Source organism: Pelodiscus sinensis, chromosome 1 (assembly GCF_049634645.1).
Source record: "Pelodiscus sinensis isolate JC-2024 chromosome 1, ASM4963464v1, whole genome shotgun sequence".
NCBI classification, from domain to species: Eukaryota; Metazoa; Chordata; order Testudines; family Trionychidae; genus Pelodiscus; species Pelodiscus sinensis.
Window position 1 is genome coordinate 74,664,990 of NC_134711.1, and position 12,332 is coordinate 74,677,321.

The 12,332-nt window shown below is 49.1% G+C and overlaps 1 protein-coding gene across 5 annotated transcripts in view; it reads left to right on the top strand.

Moving 5' to 3' along the window:
- The first annotated feature begins 176 nt into the window (after positions 1–176).
- Positions 177–12,332, top strand: part of LRRIQ1 (leucine rich repeats and IQ motif containing 1) — a 172,978-nt gene continuing 160,822 nt past the window's right edge. For 2 of the 5 annotated variants that reach the window (XM_075932602.1, XM_075932621.1), the window contains exons 1-3: positions 2,259–2,335; positions 4,958–5,066; positions 5,594–5,734. In XM_075932602.1, the coding sequence (XP_075788717.1) occupies positions 2,274–2,335; positions 4,958–5,066; positions 5,594–5,734 (312 nt within the window). In that variant the 5' untranslated portion in view covers positions 2,259–2,273. Of the gene's footprint in view, positions 278–2,258; positions 2,336–4,957; positions 5,067–5,593; positions 5,735–12,332 lie in introns of those variants that run through there. The other 3 variants (XM_014568997.3, XM_075932613.1, XM_075932608.1) reach the window with 3 other exon arrangements.

Genomic DNA, 12,332 nt, shown 5'->3' on the forward strand with positions numbered 1-12,332 from the left:
GAAAGTGCAACTACGAGCCAATCAGGGGAACGTGATGGATGGGGGACCGCTACTAACGCGAGGCGGGCGAAGGCGTTTTCCCCGAGTCTGCAACAACCTTTCTCTCCTCCTTCCCCACGCCCCCTTTCTGGAAGGCAAAGTGGGGTCTGCCCAATAACTTAGTCCCCTCCGGCTTGCCTTAGCTCAGACCTCGCTCTCCCCCTCCCGCAACGTCGTTGCCATGGTTACGTTTCCTGTTTAACACGGCTGCGGGCGCGGCTCGAGGGTTTGCGAGCAGGTCTGTGTGAGCCGAGGCTGCCTGCGGGATCTGGGTGGCGGGCGTATCCAAGGACCGCATCCCGGCTGGGGGGGGAGGGGCTGACAGCATTCGCGGGGCCATCCAGCTCCACCCCCGGGGGCTGCGAGGGTAGATCCTGGGGAGTGCGCGAGGTGCCCAGCGGATGGGAAGGAAGGGGAACTACCGCTCCCAGCGCGCACCGGGGCTTGGCCGCGCGGCGCTTTGAAGCCAGGGAGCGGTAGAGTGCGGGAGGGCCGTTTCCCGGTGCATTCTGGGAGTTGTAGTCTTGTGGGCGGACAGTTTGTGTCTTGCTGTAGTTGCCCAGCGTTGAGTAAAAGGGAAATTTCTTCTCTCCCAGGCTAAGAGCCTGTTCCCAGGGGATTCTTCCCTTCCGCTCCCTCTGCCTTCACTCCCTGGATCCTGTTACTCTAATAACTTGGGCGTTCTTTGCATTTGCATTCTTAGTCCTGGAGCAGCGTTCCCTGTAAGCTGTGCGCTTGGGTGTCCCTTCTGGAGAAATTCAAAGGCCACCTAGCAGAGCGCCCACAGCTAGGTTTTCTGTTTCTACTCGTGCTGCACGACCGAGTTGCCGTGCCATGGCCTCGGCCCAGGACCCACCCTGGCGACCTGGGGGAGGAAGTTGAGGCTGGCGAAGCCTCATGGTCCCACCCGCTCTCCCCTCTCCCCCACCCGCTTGTGATGGCTAGGGGGCTGTTGCAGCCTTGGCCCCCCTCAGCAGCCAAGGGATGGTGGTGGAGGAGACCCGGTGGCCAGGCAGGAGAGCCAGGGCTGCCTGTCCCTACAGAGAGGGCGGTTGATGGGCATAGCGAGCAGGGAGCACAGCCCCCTAGTATATTTAAAAAATAATAAAAAAAGAAATCACACATAGACGTGAAAGATTAGAGGGAACCTGGCTCTTATGTTCAGTCTTTTCTGTGCAGAACATTAGAGCAAAACACTTTTCATGAGCAATCAGTAAATTTAGGGGTGGGGGCTTGCCTCCCCCACCCTGCTCCTTCCTTTGAGGGCCTGCACCCCTACCAGGGAGAGCATGGCAGCACCCCGCATGTGCTTCTCATCACCACAAGGAGGGTAGGGAGGAGGGCAGGCATTCACGCACCCCAGCTCATGCTCCCGGCCCTGGAGCATTGGGGAGAGAGGAGGACAGGTAGCTCCATGTGACCCAGCCTCCCTAGCCCTGGAGCATGGGGAGGACAGGTACTCAAGGCAGTGACACCCAGCCCCCAGAATACCTACAAAAGGGGCCAGCCTTGCGGCTTGGGAAGGCTGTGTCTTCTTCCACCTAGCATAGGGTTACCGTACCTCTGTTTTTTCCTGGACATGTCCTCATTTTCACTTGTTTACTCTCTGTCCTGCTGGGTTTTTTTAAATTGCAAAAAATGTCTGGGATTGTGCCCTGTAAAGGGGATCAGGGAGGAGGCGAGGGCACGTGCCTGTCAAATGGAACATTCGGAGCTGTGTGCCTGGACTATTCATGGCTGCTCTGCACACGTGCCCTAGTGCCTGGAAGGAAAAGCATGTGGCCACAGCGGCGGCTGCTCTGGTGAGACCCAGGGCAGGTCCGATGGAGTCACTGCATTACTCTCTGTCTTGCTAGGTTATGTCCCCGACTCTGCAGGAGGAGAAGGTCATTGGATTGGAGCCAGGAAGACTGGAAAAGGGGCTAGTTCTGGGGGAGGAGTGGGTGCACTGGGTTAGAGCAGGAGGTCTGGGAGGGTGGCTCGTTTTTGGGGGGAGAGCAGTGGCACTGAGTTAAAGCAGGGAACTGTGTGTTAGAACTTCTGGCTTCTTTCCTTTCCTGTAGGTAAACAGTGGGTCTGTTGGTTATGTCTGGGGGTTCCAGTCTCATCTTTGTGAGGACTTTGGGAGCTGATGCTTGGTGGAGTGGGTAGGGGAGAGAAAGGGATTCTGGGAAGCAGGATTCTTGGGTTCCTTTTCTAACCATGACCTTTCTACTCTTTGTGCCTTTAATTTCATGCCCCAAGACGGACCCCAGCTAGAAGCCTCCCTGGTTCCACACTCTCTCCTCATAGCTAGGTCAGTCCAATACCTGTAGACCAGGACTAACTCTCTGGGTGGATGCTCTTTTGTTGCACTCGTAAGAGTGCTTTTTCTGAGTAAGTGTCCACACAAAGAGTTAATGAGGAATGGCTAATGTACCCTATCTACTTTGGGCTCTTCCCTTGTGTATAAGTCCTAAGGAGTCTTGCTTAATTTTCTGAGGTATACTTCTTGAGGAGGGAAAAGAATTATGTATGAATTGTAGATCAAACTTTCAAAACCCTACTAGTACCATGAGGCTTGCTACTTAAATTGCGGCTAGCTATTCTGGTTTATTTTGCAGTTATTTATATAGATTATTATATGCTGAATTTATCAAAAATATTCTAAATGTACACAGAAGTTGAATCAGAAAGTCCCATGGTCCTTTATTCCTAAACCAACTCTCATGTTCTAAAACTTCAACTCCCAAAGTTTGCTATATTGTACCTGCTATGCCTCTTCACTGTGCTTTTCTTGAGCAGGTACCTATCTTAGTTTTCAACTAAGTACTGTATAATATGCAGATGAAAGGCATAGGAAAACTGATTATTTATGTTTATACTTAACAATAGTACCAACATGAAAGGATAAGGTTTGTGGGACTTTGAAGATTGATAGAAACTACCCATGAGTATTTCCATATAAATAAATTAGCATGGACTGCCTACCAACACAGCAACTTGTTTAGCAGCTCAAGTTCATTCCTAGACTGCCCTGTAGGCTTTACCTTAAGTTGTTAACCCACATTGCTATGTCTTTGCTATATTAATCGAGTTACCAAATTCTTTGAGTGACCCCCACCATCAAAAATTATTGCTTACCTCAATACTACACACAATTTTTCCTGGTATATATGTACCCTTAAGCTCATATAGCTTTCCTCATCTGAGTTGTCTCATTAAAGCCAATTAAAGCTGCACACATGTACATGTTTGTAAGAATAGGTGCTAAAATAATATTTTACTATTTATATGCACCCTTTCCTCTCAAAAGTACTGATACGTATCAAATTTTAGTTCCAGCCAAACCTTAATTTTACAAAGCATGTATTTCTACTGATATCAGTAGGACTACTCATGTCTCTAAAACTAAGTGTTCATGTAAGTCTTGTCATGATTGGAACCTTGCTGTGGATATTGATTAATTTTTTATCTTAGAGAAAGAGTTATGAGATACCTGCTATAGCAGTGATTGGCAAAATGTAGCCCATGGCCACATCTGGTCCACCATTGAACTGTGGCTCAGCGGAAGCTTTGGGCAGGCTTCCTGCCTCTTGCAGCCCTGGATGCTGTTCACAGTTGCTGACTGCAGGAGCCACGTGCATCTCTGCAGGCTGTGTGTCCCACAGAGGGGGTTGTGTGCTGCCCCCACCCTAAGCACAATTCCACAGTTCCCATTGGCCAGAAACCACCCAATAGTAGCTGTGTGGGCTGTGCTTGCAGCAGTCAGTACACAGAGTCCCCTTGCGTGGGGTGTGTGGCATGTAGAGATGTTATACCAAATAAAAGCAAGCAGGATCTTATGAGGGGGATAAGGCAAAAAGCCACATTTATTGTAAATATAATAATAAAAAAATAAAGAAAAGATAGAAGCAAACAACGTTGTTTAACTACTTATTCCTAACACTACTTAACCCTTATACACTTTATATATATATATCCATTCATTCAAGTTCTGTGTATAGTTACCAGCCTGGAAGTTGCTTGTGACAGAATACTGGCCAGGTACTCTGTACACAAGTGATGGTAGTGGGGAGCGAAGTCCTGATCAGATGCACATCTGAAGCTCCTGGTAGGCTGGCAGCAGAACCTTGGACTCTGATTCCATAGTTTTTTAGTCCAGTTCTTATAGGAATTTCTTCCTATGCCAGTCTATGGAAATTGCTGCATCATGCTGATGTCTCCAGGGTGGCTGCCAGATGCTCATCAGTGATCTCATCGGGTGGACCTCCAGTACTTGGTTTTCTCCACTTGACACCTTTTGGTTGCACTGGCACATGACGCCTTCTTCAGCCCTTTGTTGCTGTATTCTCAGGCTGGCACCTCTCAGAACCATTCACTCATCATCCAAGCACTCTCTCTCTTACATACATTCCTTAATTAATGTTTCCCATACAACATTTTTGTATAATAATAACTTTACATATCTCAGAGTTGTAGTTACAAAAAGTTTCTGGGTGGTATTGCTTAAAACATTCTCTGAGTGCTGAATAAAGTTACAATGTTTTAAAGAGAACAGGCGTCAATTAAGTAACAATGCCCTTAGTCAATTACAGGGCTTGCTCCCATAGCAGAGTTAGTGGCTTGACAATGCATTGTTACAATGTATTTCTGCAATGTCAATTTCAAGCAGCCCCTTGCACAAGCTTGAGCATGCCCTGGAGCACGGGGGGGGGGGGGGGGGGGGGGGGGGGGGGGCTGTTTCTGGCTACATAGGATTATATTCTTAACAGTTCTAATAATAATAAATCTAAACATTTAACAATCTTAACAAATAATAATAATAAGAAGAATTAATAATAAATCTAAACACTTTAAGTTGTGGGGAACAAATTATGGGGAGTCACTTCCATTTGGGGAATCACATTTTTAATACATTGATATGTTATCCCTACAGAGATGCACATGGCCCTCGCAGCTGGCCACTCTCAGTAGCGTGTAGTGTTGCAGCAGGCAAGGAACCTTCCTTAGGGTCTTGCTGGGCTGCTGGTCAGGAGCCACCTAAGGTAAGTGCCTCCCAGCCAGAGCCTGCCCTATGCACACCATCCCGTCCTTCCTGCCAATTCTCTGCATCTCTGCTCCTTCATTGATACACCCTGCCAGACTCAGCACCCCAATCTCCTGCTTCAGGTCACAACCCCCTCCTGCCCTGGGTCATAACACACATCTCTGCACTCCCGTCTTAGAACACAACCCAGTCCAGACACAGCATCTCCTTTTACACCTCTTATCCAGGTCAGAATTCTCTGCTGCACTTATACCCCCTCGCAGATCCTGTACCCCCATCCTGCATCCCAATTCCCTGCCCCACGTCACAACTCCTTCCTTCACCCAAACTCTTCCCTACACCCTGCAACTCCTCCATTAATATAATGGAAGGGTGTGGTCCTTGACAACTTACCAAATTCTTGGAGTGTCCCCCATCAAAAATTATTGTTACCCTAGTACTATAGCCACAAATCTAGCAGTAAATGCAAATCTACTATTGTATTGGATCTTATTTTCCCTTTTTTCTGTTACATTTTTATTATAGAAAGCTATGGAAGATGATGATGATGATGTAAAACTTGAAGAAGAAATTAATATAGAATTGAGCAGAATCAGTGTTACTTCCCTTGAAGAAGATGATCCCAGCTCTGATTTATCTGCAGATGCTTGGAGTGATGGTGAAACAGTAAGTGTTTGATAGAAACAGAAGAAATAGTACTGCCTTTACTTTTGCATGGCAAACTTGTGTTTTTTGGTGTGCCGTTTCTAGCCTCTTTGTGGGCGTACTCTAGGCATCAGAAAGTCTAGAGCAAGGGAGGGCAATGCATTTTGATGAGGGGGCACGCTGAGATTTTGGTAAGTGGCTAAGGGCTGCACTTTTCTATGGACTGTGGGGTTGGAGAGGGAGTTGTGATCTGGGGTGAAGGGAGCAGGAGTGTACAGAGCATTTGGGTAATGACCTGGGGCATGGGATTGAGGGTGGGCGGGGATCCATGGGGGGATATGGGTGCAGGAGAGGATTCTGGCCTGGGGCAGGGGCATAGGAAGGGATCCAGGAGGGGGTGGGGTTTCAGAGGCAGGCTCTGATCCAGAGGTACTTTACCTAAGTAGTTTTTGGCCAGCAGCACTCTCAGGCAGACTTCCTACCTGCTAGCAGTCACCACCTGCTGTTCCATGTGGCTCTCTCTGCTGCTGTGAGCAGGAAAGGCTTTGTGTGCTGCCCTTGCCCCCAGAAAAATCTTTCAGTTTCTATTGGCTGGAAAGTGCCCAATGGGAGCTGAGAAATTGTGCTTTACTGCCCCTGCCCAATGGACGACTGTATTTTCCTATGCTGAATATGTGAATTGGTAAATTACTCATATTCAAGCGAGTTCAGTAGCAATCAGCCAGAACTATGCAGTACAAACATTCAAATTAGCATCAAGTTGACTGAGGCCTAGTTCAAAAGAAATATTGTGTAGTTAGATTCTTTTCATTTAGTTCACATGGGGAAAGGTGTAACACGCACATTCCTAAACCCTTCTCACACAGGAAAGGTGACTGACTGACCTGACTGCAGCAGGGTCTTGGGCTTTCCTGGGGTGCTGACTCAGCCAGTCACTGTGGGGGAAGGAAGAAGCCAGGCTGTTGGTGAGCTTAGCACTCTGACCAAGAGCTGGTTCTCTGTACAGTGCAGGAAGTGGGATGCATCATACCAGGAGGGTTATGGAGGAGCAGTGGCATTGAGGAAGGCAAAGGGGCAAAGCAGGGAGACGACAGCAAGAAGAGAAGCATGTAAAGGGCCGATGGGTAGGTAGCAGAGGTGACACATAACCAGCTGATGCCTGTCGCCTGCCTGTGCTCACCAGCCAACATAGCTCACAGTATACAGCCAGTGCCACCTGGAAATAAGATGGGATCCAGGGACAGTGGGAGAGCTGTGTTGCATTTCTGTGCATTGTAGATTTCCCCTTCCACTAAGCTTGCACATCTATCCATCAACAGCCATTGGACCCTTCCACACATTGCTGATAGGCAGGTCTCTGGCAAGCAGGGATCCAGCTAGAAGCAGGATCCAACAGTACTAATGGGACGAGAGAAAATACGAGACAATTTGCTCCTTTAAAAAAAAAGTTGGGACACCTGCAGGCAAGCTTAAATAGGCGACTGTCCCTTTTAAAATGGGATGTCTGGTCACCTTATACTTCACCTGCTTTGTCTCTCTTCTACCCTGGGACCAATACAGCTGCAACAACACTGCATCCAAATTGATTGACATAATTCTACATAGAAGTCTATGCAGTATTATTTTTTGGAATGGTTCCAATATCATCAAAATCAGAAAGTACCTCAAGAGCACAATGAATACAGGCAGTCCCCGACTTAAGTCGGATCCGCACTTACGAACGGGGCTTTCTCGCCCCAGAGGTCGAGGTAGCGGATTGCTACCTGCGATCTCCGGGGCGAGAAAGCCCCGTTCGTAAGCTGCTCCGGTGCCCCTGGTCTGCTGGAGACTGTCTCCAGCAGTCCAGGGGCACCGGGCGGGTTCCCGCGCTTCTGAGGCTTTGCCAGAGCAAAGCCTCAGAAGCGCGGGAACCCGCCGCTGCTGCTGCTTCAGTCCCGTGCCTGTGGTCTGCTGGGGACGGTCCCCAGCAGACCACAGGCACCGCGACTGAAGCGGCAGCAGCTGCGGTTCCCCGCGCTTCTGAGGCTTTGCTCTGGCAAAGCCTCAGAAGCACGGGAACCCGCCCGCTGCTGCTGCTTCAGTCGTGGTGCCTGTGGTCTGCTGGGGACCGTCCCCAGCAGACCACAGGCACAGGACTGAAGCCGCAGCCGCGCGGGGGTTCCGCGCCTCTGAGGCTTTGCCAGAGCAAAGCCTCAGAGGCGCGGCACCCCGCTGCCGCTGCGGCTCTGCTCCCCGTGTCCCTGGTCTGCTGGGGGGGGGGGCGCGGCTAGTGTGCCCCCCCCCCCCCAGCAGACCAGGCTTTTGTTTTGGACCCTGGAGCAGCAGCTGGGGCGCTGCCAATTGGTCCTGCAGCGCCGCTCTGGGCACTACTGGACCAACCCGGCAGCACCCCAGATGCTCTGCCCCAGGTCCTGATTCAGCCGCTGCTGGTCAGTTTCAGCAGTGGCTGAATCAGGACGCCTGGGTCAGAGCAGCTGGGGTGCTGCTGGGTTGGTCCAGTAGCGCCAAGGAGCGGTGCTACTGGAGCAACCCAGCAGCACCCCAGCTGCTCTGCCCCAGGCGTCCCCAAGTCAGCTTCTGCTGAAACTGACCAGCGCTGACTACAGGAAGCCCGAGGCAGAGTTGCTCTGCCCCAGGCTTCCTGGAATCAGCCGCTGATCAGTTTCAGCAGCAGCTGACTTGGGGAAGCTTGGGGTTCTTAAGTTGAATCTGTATGTAAGTCAGAACTGGTGGTCAGTTTCAGCAGCGGCTGAATCTGGACGCTAGTTCCGACTTACATACAGATTCAACTTAAGAACAAACCTACAGTCCCTATCTTGTACGTAACCCTGGGACTGCCTGTATTGCTTATTGTTCTATGCACTAGAATGTCAATAACCTAGATGGAAATCAGAAGAACCAAAGGGGTGGGGAAGAAATATGGGACAAGAGAGATTAATACAGTATGTGGAAAGATTAACAGAATGTCCTATTCTTGTAGGATCTCAATCTTCAAGTGAATTCTTCATGGGCTCTGGCATCCAAAAGGGTCAGGCCCTTAGTAGTTTATGCATCACAGTCTTTGGAACATGTTATTTGGAGGATAAAAATACCGTGGAAATAGAAAAGTTGCTAAATGCAGGTCATGTAGATTGTAATTGGTAATCATGGGATGAAACTGAGAAAAGAAATTTTTAAACAGAAATTGAGGAGAGATTTCTTAATATCAAAACTAAGGAGGTTGACTGAGGACTTCTTTATATATGGCTTATTTAGGTATCAAATAGGAATGTAGGAAGTTTGGAAGTGAAAGGTTAACAGTTTAAGTAAGCATCATCCTAAATGGGTAATGCTTACCAGTTCCAGTTAATTGGTAACCAGTGGGGGCTCACGCAGCTCCTTGTCTGCTGTGGGCAGAGGGTTTGGATTAGGAGCCACAGACAGAGTCTGCGGTCATCTGTATCAGCCTCTGCCTGTGGCAGACCTGGGCATCCCTCAAACAGAGGGTGCTCTGGCATCTGGAGCAGCCTCTGTCCGCGGCGAGTCTGGGTGCGCTGCAAACAGGGATTACTCCTGCAGAGCATACTCTATCCATGCAGAGCAAGGACACCCTGCATGCAGGGGCTGCTCTTGAGGGGCCTCGGACCCGGGATTTGGCAGCAGCCCCAGCCCTCGCGTGGGGGCCAGTAGCTGGCTGAGCCAGCTCCAGCTCCATCCCCATCCCCAGTGCAGGACTAGTAGCCAGCAGCCAGGCCAAGGGTGGAAGCCTTGCACTCTGGGGGCTGCTTCAGCTGGGCTGGAGTGGTCCCCAACCTAAGTCTTAGTTAGTCAGTTAGGTTGACCTAACTTTTGACTGGTGAACATTTAACTGGTTAACTGATTAATTGAGAGTTTACATCTTTGGTAGAAAGAAAGCCAAAGTGAGCTTGATCTTTTCCCAACCTTATTTCGTTAACTTTGAGTTTTGGATCAGTTCTCATAGCAGGCAGAGCATGTGGTGATGCCTGTTAAGGTTGCCTTCTCTGTTTTCACTTGTTTGTTATTAAATCTAAATCTAAATCAATTAATTTACTCTTTATGGACTAATATATAATCATGGAAATACATGTGTTTTACATAACAGAAATATCTGTGGCTCTTCTTTGTCACCTTATGAGGGGTCTTGGTACCCCCTCAGGGGTCCTTATCGTAAGTCACTGCTCTGGGGATCCCTGAGACCCCTGCACCCAAAAAACCCAGCTCAGTTCCCTTTGTCCCCAAAGTTCCCAGACCAGTTCCTTCAGTCCCCCAAACTTCTGAGGCCAATTCTGGCTGTTGCATGGGCTTGTCTTCAAGAGAGGTAGGGGGGCCCGGGCCCTCCCTCACCTCCGGGCCCCAACCCAGGACCCTGAAGGCAGAGGTATTCCCCACTGTCAGGAGTTGTGGGGGTCCCTAGCCAAAGCACGCCACCCCCTTCTGGGACCAACAGCCCTGTCCTGGGTCGTTTCCTACTTTTCTCTGGTCCTTAGGGGTTGTGCGAGTCCGTAGGGTGCTTCCCTGTTCCACCGCACTGTGCCAGTTGCCCAGTCGTGATACTTGCCACCAGGTCTTCCATGTCCCCGCTTTGGCTTCGCCCTCTCAGTACCAGCACCTCCTTCGTCACGGGGTAGTCGCTACATCTGGTCAGGCTCTCCTGTAGCTCAGCATCCGGGGGTACCTGCTGGGGAGACTGTGTCCATACTCCGCCTGGGGATTTTGGAGGAAGGAGGGGGGGGTCCCGTCCCCCTCCCAGTGCCAAAGCCAGGTATAAGGCGGACTGGCGGAGAGGAGTCTCTCTTCTGGCCCCTCCTCAGTTGGCCCCACCTGGCTCTCCTTCCCCCCTCTGGCCCAGGCCTCTTTATACTCTCTTGCCAGCCGGCATATCCACGCTCACCATCTGGCATATCGTGCTGGGCTCCTCAGCGGGAGGCGTTCCCCCTGGGTCCTGGTGCCTGCTGGATTCAGCCCCGCCGCCCAAGAGCAGGCGACACAGCACCACTGCAGCAGCGTGTGCACCCCCAGAGGGCCACACCAACACCAAAAGTGCGGGGTCCGGGCACCCCATCACACACCTCTTTTAGCATCCAGCTCCCATCATCACTTATTCTCTGTTGTCCTTTTTTCTGTAGGTGTGCATCCTTGCCTTCAAATCTTTACTATGATCATAAACCTCAAAGATTCTTTCTGTTATTGCCATCATTAGAATCTTTTCTCTTTGTAAACCACCACTTCCCATTGGCAGAGGGCTCCTAGCACATTGGCCAGTGTGAGTCCATTACAAAACATAAAGCCTGATCCGGACAGTCCCTAAGCTATCACAATTCCATTTTCAATAATGAATGTCAGGACCTCTCAGTGTTCAGGATCACCAAGGTACTAAGTGTTTTCTGGATGCTTCTGAACACTTTAATCTCCTGTAGATTTAAAAAGTCATTAATGCTGCTTAGCAACAATCAGAAGGCACTGGGTTCTTCACAGGATGGGGGCCTTTAATCAGGAAAAACAAATACAAACTGAACAACGAGGGTGAGAACCCTTATTTTTGTCAAGGTGAGAAATTTGTTGATGATATTCCACACAATTAAGTTCACTTTTCTGCTTCTGATTGCCCTTCTGTGCTTTCTTAATGTGACTTATGTGGTTGGGGACAGCGTAGAGTACTATTAGAAGTGGGGTACTGTAGAAGTAGGTGAGTCATTTGTAGGCTCATTTCAGAGAGCTAAATTCTATGATTAATTATGGTCCAGGGCTATACATTTCCCAGATGCACCATGGTATTCTCTTTGATGTCAATAAGAATTTTTTACAGAGATCAAGGGGACTGTATGGTCTTTATTTAGTAACTAAACATTTAGTTATTTATTACTTTTTTAGTGCCTTCTTGTAGCATTCATCATTCTGAGGACAATCTGTTCCCCTTTAGGCTGCTGTGACCTCTGCTTTGTTTCTTTCATCCATCTTTTCTGTACTTTTCACTTACTTCCTTGCAGCAGCATCTTGTTCCCAACCCAGTGCATTTTGTCTAACCACTGAAATTATCAATAATTAAGTAAGAGAGTAATAGAGAGGTAGCCGTGTTAGTCTGATCTTGCTAAAACAAAAGGAAAAACTATGTAGCACTTTAAAGACTAATAAGATGGTGATGAGCTTTCGTGGGCCAGACCCACTTCCTCAGATCATATTCTGGAAGAGAATTGACATGACCATATATACCAAAGGAATACAGTGAAAAAAGTGAACATATTATTAAACTGACAAATCAGATTTAGTACAGAAGGTGGGGTGAGGGGGAAGGAGGGAGGGAATAGCGATTTGAGTCAATGAATGGCTAATCAGGGGTGATAAGTGGGATTACTGACTGTAAAGAAAATAAATGAAAATTTTTGCCCCACCAAAAATGTTTTGTCAGAACTGAAAGGTTTTGTGGAAATGGAATGGTTCTGATAAAATTTTAATGGGGGAGAGAGGGCGGCGGGAGCTTTTCAGGTGCAGCACCTGAAAGAGGGAGAGACCCATCCACCCTAAAATAGTAGGTGGACGGCAGTTAGCATACTTGATTACAGTATAGGGAACCATGGGCTCCTAGCTCAACATAGGGACTTGAGCCTGGTGGGTTGCTCAC